General features: G+C 38.7%; 1 protein-coding gene across 1 annotated transcript; it reads right to left on the reverse strand.

The window, feature by feature from the left end:
* Positions 1–2,419: 2,419 nt before the first annotated feature.
* LOC115133266 (gastrula zinc finger protein XlCGF17.1-like) lies at positions 2,420–8,546 on the reverse strand. Its single transcript, XM_029666322.2, has 2 exons — positions 7,968–8,546; positions 2,420–5,818 (listed from the first exon to the last, which is right to left on the reverse strand). Exons 1-2 carry the CDS (start codon positions 8,302–8,304, stop codon positions 5,025–5,027), a joined length of 1,131 nt encoding a protein of 376 aa, XP_029522182.1. The 5' UTR covers positions 8,305–8,546; the 3' UTR covers positions 2,420–5,024.
* Positions 8,547–12,214: the final 3,668 nt, after the last annotated feature.

The raw sequence follows: 12,214 nt of genomic DNA on the forward strand, positions 1-12,214 counted from the left end.
TAAATTATGGGCTATGAATGAACAGGTATAAATGATGGGTTATGAATTAAAAGATGAAAATGATGGGTTATGATTTAACAGGTATACATCTTGGGTTATGAATGAACAGGTATAAATGATGGGTTATGAATGAACAGGTATTAATGATGGGTTATGAATTAACAGGTATAAATGATGGGTTATGAATTAACAGGTGAAAATGATGGGTTATGAATTAACAGGTATAAATGATGGGTTATGAATGAACAGGTATACATGATGAGTTATGAACTAACAGGTATAGATGATGGGTTGTGAATTAACAGGTATAAATGATGGGTTATGAATTAACAGGTATAAATGATGGGTTATGAATTAACAGGTATAAATGTTGGGCTGTGAACTAACAGGTATAAATGATGGGTTATGAATTAACAGGGATTAATGATGGGTTATGAATGAACAGGTATAAATGATGGGTTATGAATTAACAGGTATAAATGATGGGTTATGAATTAACAGGTATAAATGGGTTATGAATGAACAGGTATAAATGATGGGTTATGAATGAACAGGTATAAATTATGGGTTATGAATGAACAGGTATAAATGATGGGTTATGAATGAACAGGTATACATCATGGGTTATGAATGAACAGGTATAAATGATGGGTTATGAATTAACAGGTATTAATGATGGGTTATGAACTAACAGGTATATATGATGGGTTATGAATGAACAGGTATACATCATGGGTTATGAATGAACAGGTATAAATGATGGGTTATGAATTAACAGGTATTTATGATGGGTTATGAACTAACAGGTATAAATGATGGGTTATGAATGAACAGGTATAAATTAGGGGTTAGGAACTAACAGGTATAAATGATGGGTTATGAATGAACAGGTATAAATGATGGGTTATGAATGAACAGGTATTAATGATGGGTTATTAATGAACAGGTAATAATGATGGGTTATGCATGAACAGGTATTAATGATGGGTTATGAACTAACAGGTATTAATGATGGGTTATGAACTAACAAGTATTAATGATGGGTTATGAATGAACAGGTATACATCATGGGTTATGAATGAACAGGTATTAATGATGGGTTATGAATTAACAGGTATAAATGATGGGTTATGAATTAACAGGTATAAATGGGTTATGAATGAACAGGTATAAATGATGGGTTATGAATGAACAGGTATAAATTATGGGTTATGAATGAACAGGTATAAATGATGGGTTATGAATGAACAGGTATACATCATGGGTTATGAATGAACAGGTATAAATGATGGGTTATGAATTAACAGGTATTAATGATGGGTTATGAACTAACAGGTATATATGATGGGTTATGAATGAACAGGTATACATCATGGGTTATGAATGAACAGGTATAAATGATGGGTTATGAATTAACAGGTATTTATGATGGGTTATGAACTAACAGGTATAAATGATGGGTTATGAATGAACAGGTATAAATTAGGGGTTAGGAACTAACAGGTATAAATGATGGGTTATGAATTAACAGGTATAAATGATGGGTTATGAATTAACACATCCCCTCCAGGCATTTCAATACATTCAGGATTTCTTACGGTCCATGTGCAATATGCAAATCATATCCTTGCAATTATTCAAATATTTAGTTCATTTCATGAGAGCAACATGATCATTAATGATTTCTGAGCAACCATTTTTTATTTAATGTCTATTAAGAGTATCTTATCAACTTTATTTCACTTGGTGATGTTTCATTATAGAGAACATAACATGACAATACATGACATCTAAGTAGCTGAATATGATTATGGACTAACTCATGTTATTATGGTTAAACAGTGAAAGACTAGTTGATAATGGAGTGTTTTTTTTACAATTAGGAAATAACATGTTTTTCTCGTACCTCAGCCAGCATTGTGAATGGTTAGGAAATAATGTCATATTTTACTCGTACCTCAGCCAGCATTGTGAATGGTGTCTGATGCAGTGACCTACTAGACCAGGGCAATAGATCTAATACTTATGTGTTTTTAGTCATGCATGAAAGGTCTGTGTTGGTTCTGTGCTTACAACTTATATCTCTGGCCATTCTGGCAGGGTCTGAATCAAGCCCAATGTCCAATGGGATTGATCTGTTTGATCCAAATGTTTGTTTCAGTTTTCAGTAGTTGAATCCTTTGACGTAATGTTGATTTCAAAATTGTTCATTTTCAACAAATGCGCTGGGTTGGTTGAAAAGTGATACTAAACTTACATACCATGCACTATATTGACATAGTGGAAGATTTAGTGAATTTATACCGTTTTTCATACTAAGATGGACCAAGATATGTGTTGCTTTTGCACATATTTGTTAATTGGTTTAGCAAGAGTGTGTTGATTGGTCGGTCATTGGGATCATATGTTTTACAATATGTTCAAATCAAATCAAGCTTTATTTATAGACCACATTTCAGACATGGAGGCAACACAATGACTTCACAGGAAAAAATGTATAAAAACAATGAAAATAAACAGACATATTTACTACACAATATAAGAGGATAAAAAACAGAAGAATAACAACTGAAAGACTAATGAGCACCCTAAGGAAATGTCATTGATTACAATATTAACAATTGGATGCAACATCCAACCCTAAGATGGACAAGCCAACACATTCTGACTAACGAGGTGATACCAATCGGTTCGCCCTAGTTGCTGTGGTGGAAATTCTACCCATAGTCAATAACAAGGAGGCTTGCTTCTGGGTTGTATACTATATCAGGATAGGTGCAACTTCAGAGACGACGTACAATGGTTCCAAACACCAACCCCACACATCCTGTGCCAGGCCTTGGGCCCCAAATACAATCTCCCCCTAGGAGGAGGTGACTGACGCACATACACTGTGGAGACAAGTGATTGGTTCCCCATTACTCATGCCATCCCTTCACATGTTTTGCAATAAACACACAGTTCACATATGTAAACAATGTTTCCTTCTGATCTCTTTTGCCTTCCTCCCTGCTGATATTCTGCCTAGCAACAGGGATATGTGATAGATACTGATATTCTGCCTAGCAACAGGGACATGTGATCGATGCTGATATTCTGCATAGCAACCGGGACATGTGAAAGATGCTGATATTCTGCCTAGTAACAGGGACATGTGATCGATGCTGATATTCTGCCTAGCAACAGGGACATGTGATCGATGCTGATATTCTGCATAGCAACAGGGACATGTGAAAGATGCTGATATTCTGCCTAGTAACAGGGACATGTGATCGATGCTGATATTCTGCCTAGCAACAGGGACATGTGATCGATGCTGATATTCTGCATAGCAACAGGGACATGTGATGGATAAGCCTGACTTCTCCCCTCTTTGGACCCAAGGTGACTGAGGCCCATTTGAGGGAGGAAGTGTGGCTGCCAACACCAGAGTCAGAAAGGAGACATTCTAATAGCAAGAGGTCAATAGTTCGTATCAGCATATTCTGCAGATAAGACATCTTAATTAACTATGTTACTTAGCTAATTCTGATTTCTCCACCACAATCTTTCCCCAGAAACAGGCTGCAAAACAATAGCTCTGTTACTGGTGTGCGGGATATAAACTTTACTCTGTGGAGGATCAAGAGGAACCAGTCAGTTTCTGTCATATTCTTGGCTGAGTGTCTGAACATCATGGGTTCATTCTACACACCCAGAACAGATAGAACAGGCCTCTATCAACACACTTTTCTATGTTATAGGAGTTTGGTAAAGATCCTATCTCAAGCCCAATGCCTCGGCTTAAATAATTATATTTTGCTACACATGCATTAGTAAGGTTTAACAGAAAATTCCCTCACAGTGCTAACGAGCTATATGTGCTAAAGTCCAACCTCAAAACATAAATGGAAAAACCAAAGCCTGTAACAACTTCTCCCTTAAGACAACAAATATATCCTATACTTTTGTTGGACAAGTTTACTCACCACCAACAGAAACAACTTCCAATTCATATTAAAATGAACTACAATGCTTCACCTTCTACAATATAAACATGGTGTCTACTGGCTGTCAACAATTAAAAACAAGAAAAAACACATTTCTAAATATATATTTTTTTCTACAATCATTTTTTTTTAACTCACTAGCTTCTAGAACTCTCGTTCCCTTGGAACGAGCCCAAACAAAACTCATCTCCAATACGAAAAACATGCAGTCAAAATCAATTGTGATCCATGGCTAAACACAAAACGTTTTGAATACACCCCCCTGAAGACAATCAACAACCAAGTTGTCCTTACCACGGACATGTCTGATTTCAAGAGGAAACTCCTGCAATATCCGTAGTAACTTCCCACCTCACTGCAGAGCTTCTCTCTCTTTTCAGGGCTCACTAGATAGGCATGTTGTTGGATCGGGGCCCAGTCCCCAATGTCATGCTCTAGTACATTTGGTTTGGCACATCTGAGAATGAACAATGATATTCTAAAAGCAGGATAACAATGTCAATATAATTGTACCCAAAAATTGTCAGTTGGTTGCATAAATAATTATTATTACTAAATGTAAATATGAAAACCAAATGTCCCTTTGTTAATATGTATTGGCAATAATTAATTTAATTGTGAGGCATGGAATATTAAGACATGTATCTTTTGTCAGGCTGAATGTTTGAAATATGAGGTGATTTGAGAAATGCATCTGCGACAGTGGGATGTTTGAAAGTGGCAAATAAATACTGGAGTGATGTAAGAATGCGAATAAAATTGATTACAGACCAATTTATTATACTGCGTCCATGTGTATAGGTGTAAGACAGCACTTTTTTGTTACTCACTTTTTGTTAAATCATATAAATAGTACTCTTTCAATTCAGAGCCTGGATTTTCCCCCTGAGGCTAATATCCATATCATGTTGAAATCAATATAACAGGGGGCAAACATTTAGGGTTCTACATTGTGACATCATTAAAATACTCATTCTACATTGTTAAACATTCAACATTGTGACATAATTTCATTGATATCATGAAACAACGCCTTCATGCATGTATTTTCTGATGTGTAATCAGAGAACATTTATCATAGTATCTCTTGTCACATTGAGAACAGCTAAAAGGTTTCTCTCCTGTGTGTGTTCTGTAGTGTAGAGTCAATTTGCTAGATGTAGTAAAACTCTTCCCACATTCATCACAGCTAAAAGGTTTCTCTCCTGTGTGTGTTCTCTGGTGTAGTGTCAGATTGCTAGATGTAGCAAAACTCTTTCCACATTCATCGCAGCTATACGGTTTCTCTCCTGTGTGTGTTCTCTGGTGTGATATCAGGCTGGTTGACTGAGTAAAACTCTTCCCACATTGAGTACATCTATAAGGTTTCTCTCCTGTGTGTATTCTTTGGTGTGAAATCAGGTTGCTTAGCTGAGTAAAACTCTTCCCACATTGAGTACAGCTATATGGTTTCTCTCCTGTATGTATTCTCTGATGTACAGTCAGAAGGCCAGATGAAACAAAACTATTCCCACATTGATCACAGCTATAAGGTTTCTCTCCTGTGTGTGTTCTCTGGTGTATCATCAGATTGTTAAATGTAGTAAAACTCTTCCCACATTGATCACAGCTATATGATTTCTCTCCTGTGTGTGTTCTCTGGTGTGATTTTAATTGTCCTGAGAAAACAAAACTCTTCCCACAGTCAGAGCAGCGGTGAGTTTTCTTTCCTTTGGGTCTCTGCTGGTTTTTCTTGGGGTGTCCTGATCTGCAGAGACTCTTCTCTGCCTCGTCAGCATCATGAGGTTGTTGAGGCTCCCCAGAGGATCCACGATAGTCACCTCTCTCTCCTGTGTGAACAACAAAGTCAGACAGATGTTTAAAGGCCCACAACAGAGGAAATCCACTGTAAAGGGTTATGCCATCAGTGTAGCCATGAAGTGCAATATCGGGAGTGCTACTCAAGGAAACTCACTTTAAGTCCTGTGTCTATTCACTAATTCACCACAGTGGGGGAAAACTCAGGGGAGTTCTCATAGGCTGACAGCAAAAATAGCCTCAATTTCCAGGTTGCTTATGAGTGCACCCCACACTTCTTTTGGATTATAATTGTAAGGCTTTTTTGAATCTTAATATTTTTGTGTTACTGGTCACAAATCAACTGTTTTATTCTTCAACACTTCAACCAGTAAAATGCCCTTTGGCAAGCTTTTACCATCAGCCTGACAATGAGGGTTTGTACACTAAGTGTATGCCAATTGGCCCATAACTTCACCAAAAAATAACATAGACCTAGTGTACATGTCCTGGTAATCTGTCTGGCCCTGCGGCCTTGTGAATGTTGACCTGTTTAAAGGTCTTACTCACATCGGCTGCTGAGAGCGCGATCACACAGTCGTCTGGAACAGCTGGTACTCACATGCATGTTTCAGTGTTATTTGCCTCGAAGCAAGCATATAAGTACTTTAGCTCGTCTGGTAGAGCGTCAGACCTGGTGTAGTACGGTTCGAACTTAGTCCCTTATTGATGCTTTGCTTGTTTGATGGTTCGTCGGAGGACATAGAGGGATTTCTTATAAGCTTCCGGGTTAGAGTCCCGCTCCTTGAAAGCAACAGCTCTAGCCTTTTAGCTCAGTGCGGATGTTGCCTGTAATCCATGGCTTCTGGTTGGGGTATGTAAGTACAGTCACTGTGGGGATGTCATCGATGCACTTATTGATTAAGCCAATGACTGATGTGGTATACTCCTCAATGCCACCGGAAGAATCCCGGAACATATTCCAGTCTGTGCTAGCAAAACAGTCTTGTAACTAAGCATCGGAGTTTTAGTGACCGAGTCACTGGTGCTTCCTGCTTTCATTATTGCTTGTAAACAGGGATTAGGAAAATAGAATTATGGTCAGATTTGCCAAATGGAGGGCGAGGGAGAGCTTTGTACGCGTCTCTGTGTGTGGAGTAAAGGTGGTCTCGAGTTTTTTTCCCTCTGGTTGCACATTTAACATGCTGATAGAAGTGAGATAAAACAGATTTAAGTTTCCCTGCATTAAAGTCCTCGGCCACTAGGAGCACCACCTCTGGATGAGCGTTTTCCAGTTTGTTTATGGCGGAATACAGCTCATTGAGTGTGGTCTTCGTGCATCGGTCTGTGGTGGTATGTAGACAGCTACGAAAAATACAGATAAACTTTCTAGATAGTGTGGTCTACCAGTAGGCTACAGTAGGTTGTATCTCTCTAGGTCATGCTAGTAGGCTACAGTAGATTGTCTCTCTGAAGGTCATGCCAGTAGGCTACAGTAGGTTGTATCCAAGTGGAAACAACTATCAACCCAATGTGGAAAGTGTCGAATTTGGTCTACAACAAAATGAATGGCTTATTTGCTACATGAGATTTACTAGATCTAACAGAAGTTTCTTAACGCTTAAGTTATTATGTGGACACGTGACATACCGACAACTTTGTTAGAAAACACTCTAGGAGTTGTCATCAGATCGCTATGCATATTCATGCTAGTAGCTTAGCATCTCTCTCCATTGAATACAGGCGGTTGACGACAACAACCCTAGAATATAAACAATAGTTTACAATAATAAGATGTGTCCACCAATCCAAAGAAAGGATAGGTGGGAGCTAGACAACCCGCAGTGCAGCTTTGTGGACAACGACTCCCTTTGTTAGAACGGAGAGACATCTTGTCAGTACATCATAATCTTTGGTGTAGCCAACCCAACTCTCGCATGGCACTATTGGGGGGCACGGTGTGTAGTAAATCATCACTACATGCCGTGCCCCCCAATCTGCGGTCAGCATATAGACCCTTCTCAAATATATATGTTAAGTAATTTTTGGGGAAACGGAATGGAGAAAACAAGGGGTAACTTGTTATCTACGTCGTCTGATTCTAGACATATCAGTCATCATCCTATTGCCCCTCCATTGAAGAGGTATTGACGAGCCAACTCCGAATATCAAAGTTAAAAACACATTTAAGGCAGTACTTACTGGTGTTAATCAGATCTCCTTTCTCCTCCTCTTCATCTTTCAATGTGACAGTAATCTCCCCTTCCTTCTTCACTCCAAAAAATACATCCTCTTTATCTTCCTCCTCTTCTTTTATTGTAACATCCTCCTCCTCTTTCACTCTGAACGGGTCTTCCTCTTCTTTCACTGAAACGCCTTTCGCTTCTTCTTTCACAGTCTCACCCTCTACTTCTTGTTTTACTGTGACATCCTCCTCTTTCTTCTCATCTTTCACGACAATGTTCAGCGCCAGAGCTTCTTCCTCCGTCCAACAGACCTCCTCTTCTTTAACAGGAGGGGAGTAGTTTAGGGAGCTCATGTTCGGGGATGTTAGCTAGCTAGCTATCATTAGCGACTAGGCTAGTGCTAACTTAACCAGCCAGCTACTATAGCTGACTAATACAAAATAACGTAATATTATATTGAATAGGTTTACAAGTAGATACGATAGAAGTGTGTCTAAAACACAGCAGGAAATATACACCGAAAGCGTATAAATAGCTTGAATCTTTCGGCTATGTCGTCTAGCAGGCTACGGAGGTGCTTGACGAGCTGTTTCTGAAGAACCGTCCACTAGATTATACGTCACGCTGGCAGCGTCGCCTGAAAGACGCACATCGCCGTCTACTGACTGGAGGGAAACGCAATTGAGGATCATATTTTATTTTCAGACAAAGATTATTTTAAATTGATTTAATTAAATAAAACATTTATATTGAGACATACAAAGACAGAAATGTGTTGATTGATTAGTGCGAAATGTTTACTAAATCACATTTAAGGCAGTTTAATTTAAGTCAAACTAAATCTAAATAAGTAGCTGTCACGCCCTGGCCATAGAGAGGCTTTTATTCTCTATTCTGGTTAGGCCAGGGTGTGACAAGGGTGGGCATTCTATATTCATTTTCTATGTTTTGTATTTCTTTGTTGTTTGGCGGGTGTGGTTCTCAATCAGAGGCAGCTGTCTATCGTTGTCTCTGATTGAAAACCATACTTAGGTAACTTTTTCCCTACATGGGTTTTGTGGGTAGTTGTTTTCTGTTTTTGTGTCTGTCTGCACCTGACAGAGCTGTTTCGTTTTCGCTCATTCTCTTTGTTATTTTTGTTAATCAGTGGCCCGTTCAAATAAAGATGAATACGTACCACGCTGCATCTTGGTCCTCCACTCCTTCCAACAGCCATTACAGCAGCTAGCTACTGTAGGTATATTCTGCTCCTACATGGTGTAACAAAAGTTTGGGGTCACTTAGAAATGTCTTTGTTTTTCAAAGAAAAAAAAAGAAGTCCATTAAAATAACATCAAATTGATCAGAAATATAGTGTAGACATTGTTCATGTTGTAAATGACTACTGTAGCTGGAAAAAGCAGATTTTTTTTATTAATGGAATGTCTACATAGGTGTAAAGAGGCCCATTATCAGCAACCATAACTGATGAGTTGAGGATCATATTTCATTTTCAGACAAAGATTCTTTTAAATGGATTTAATAAAATAATAATATTATATTGAGACATACAAAGACATGAATGTGTTGATTGATTAGTGCGATTAAAAATGTTTACTATGGCAGTTTCATTAAGTCAAACTAAATCTAAATAAGTAGCCAGCTACTGTAGGTCTATACTGCTCCTACATGGTGTAACAATACATCATGTAGATGTATATAATGAACAGACTAGGTCTATACTTCTCCTACATGGTGTAACAATACATAATGTAGATGTATATCATGAACAGACTAGGTCCATACTGCTCCTACATTTTTGTATTTTTATTTCTTTCTCCTTTATTTAACCTGGAGGGCAGTTGAGAACAAGTTAATTTAGACCCAAAGTGTATTTGCTATGTGTGCCATTGCCCGGCTATTGAAAGGGACAGGCGACTATTTGAGACTCAGCCTCAGGAATGTTTGTGTTGTGTATAATCAGTCATCGACACGGAACTCCAACGTGTAGCACCAGTCATGTAGATTTATTCTGATAGGAACTACACAAAATTGCACGTCATGCAATGCACGGCTCACCATCCAACTCTGCACTCACGAACGCTGATTTGGTGCTTGTTCACTGGGCTAGTTACCAAAATAATACAATTACAATATACATTATAATATCTTTAACAATGTACCTGATAGGAACAGCACAAAATTGCACGTCATGCAATGCACGGCTCACCATCCAACTCTGCACTCACGCACTGTACAAAATATATGACCCCCCCCCACCAGACACAGTAAGTTGCTAGCTAATACTGGCGAGAATTCTTTACAACAAAATGCACAACAAATATTCTCCAAAAACCGCTGCATCTTATGTGTGATGTTCGAATAACATTTACAAACAAATTTATATAAATTGTACATTTAAATCATCACTTGAGAGTATAAAAATCACTTTTGATGTACAGTGCTTTGCAACCAACAACTTACCGCTGGTTTGGTGCTTGTTCACTGGGACGATAAACGTAAACCCCTAACCTAACCCCTACCTTACCCATTTAAATGTAAACTTCAATGGGCTAGGGATGTCCCTACCCTAAACCCTAACCTTAACCCCTACCTTAACCATTCTAAATGTCAACTTCAATGTGCTAGGGACATCCCTACCCTAAACTCTAACCTTAACCCCTACCTTAACCCTTTAAAATGTAAAATTCAATGGGCTAGGGACATCCCTACCCTAAACCCTAACCTTAACCATTTTAAATGTCAACTTCAATGGGCTAGGGACATCCCTACCCTAAACCATAACCTTAACCCCTACCTTAACCCCTAACCTTAACCCCTACCTTAACCCTTTAAATGTCAAATTCAATGGGCTAGGGACATCCCTACCCTAAACCCTAACCCCCCTACCTTAACCATTTTAAATGTCAAATTCAATGGGCTAGGGACATCCCAATGATGTATCTCTACCTGAAAATACATGATCTAAGTGATTGATAGTTGGTATTCAGCAGTCGTAAAGCCTTATTTACTTGAATGAACTACTAAAATAGTGATTTTGTCAGACAGAATAGACAGAAGCTCTACACTTTATTGACTGACTGATCCATTTATCCTTCCATCCCTCTTCAGCCTTCCTCTCCTCAGAAGACCCAGTGAGGGTGGAGCTCAGTCAGAGAGCTGTTGAGGGACTGGTTAAGAAGAACACTTGACAGCCAGAGAGGTGAGAGGTCACACATGGTTTAGATGGTAAATATTTATGTCTCCTTAGCGGTTCATCACGTTAAGAAAAAGGGTATATGTTCCATCATCTATGTTTATTTACATTAGTGCAAATTGTCCACTATTCTACTGTATCTGTCTATGCTGCTCTGACATCGCTCGTCCATATATTTGTATATATTTATTCCTATACTTAGATTTGTGTGTATTAGGTATTTGTTGTGAAATTGTTAGATATTACTGCACTGTTGGAGCTAGGAACACAAGCATTTAGTTAGATACAGTGGGGCAAAAAAGTATTTAGTCAGCCACCAATTGCGCAAGTTCTCCCACTTAAAAAGATGAGAGAGGCCTGTAATTTTCATCATAGGTACATTTCAACTATGACAGACAAAATGAGAAAAAAAATCCAGAAAATCACATTGTAGGACTTTTAATGAATTTATTTGCAAGTTATGGTGGAAAATAAGTATTTGGTCAATAACAAAAGTTTATCTCAATACTTCGTTATACACCCTTTGTTGGCAATGACAGAGGTCAAACGTTTTCTGTAAGTCTTCACAAGGTTTTCACACACTGTTGCTGGTATTTTGGCCCATTCCTCCATGCAGATCTTCTCTAGAGCAGTGATGTTTTGGGGCTGTTGCTGGGCAACACAGACTTTCAACTCCCTCCAAAGATTTTCTATGGGGTTGAGATCTGGAGACTGGCTAGGCCACTCCAGGACCTTGAAATGCTTCTTACGAAGCCACTCCTTCGTTGCCCGGGTGGTGTGTTTGGGATCATTGTCATGCTGAAAGACCCAGCCACGTTTCATCTTCAATGCCCTTGCTGATGGAAGGAGGTTTTCACTCAAAATCTCACGATACATGGCCCCATTCATTCTTTCCTTTACACGGATCAGTCGTCCTGGTCCCTTTGCAGAAAAACAGCCCCAAAGCATGATGTTTCCACCCCCATGCTTCACAGTAGGTGTGGTGTTCTTTGGATGCAACTCAGCATTCTTTGTCCTCCAAACACGACGAGTTGAGTTTTTACAAAAAGTTATATTTTGGTTTCATC

Source organism: Oncorhynchus nerka, linkage group LG2 (assembly GCF_034236695.1).
Source record: "Oncorhynchus nerka isolate Pitt River linkage group LG2, Oner_Uvic_2.0, whole genome shotgun sequence".
NCBI lineage: Eukaryota > Metazoa > Chordata > Actinopteri > Salmoniformes > Salmonidae > Oncorhynchus > Oncorhynchus nerka.

Coding starts and splice junctions, on each gene's coding strand:
- LOC115133266 (XM_029666322.2), bottom strand. CDS start 8,304: ATGAGCTCCCTAAACTACTCCCCTCCTGTTAAAGAAGAGGAGGTCTGT. Junction 5,819..7,967: donor AGGAGATCTGATTAACACCA/GTAAGTACTGCC, acceptor TTGTTCACACAG/GAGAGAGAGGTGACTATCGT.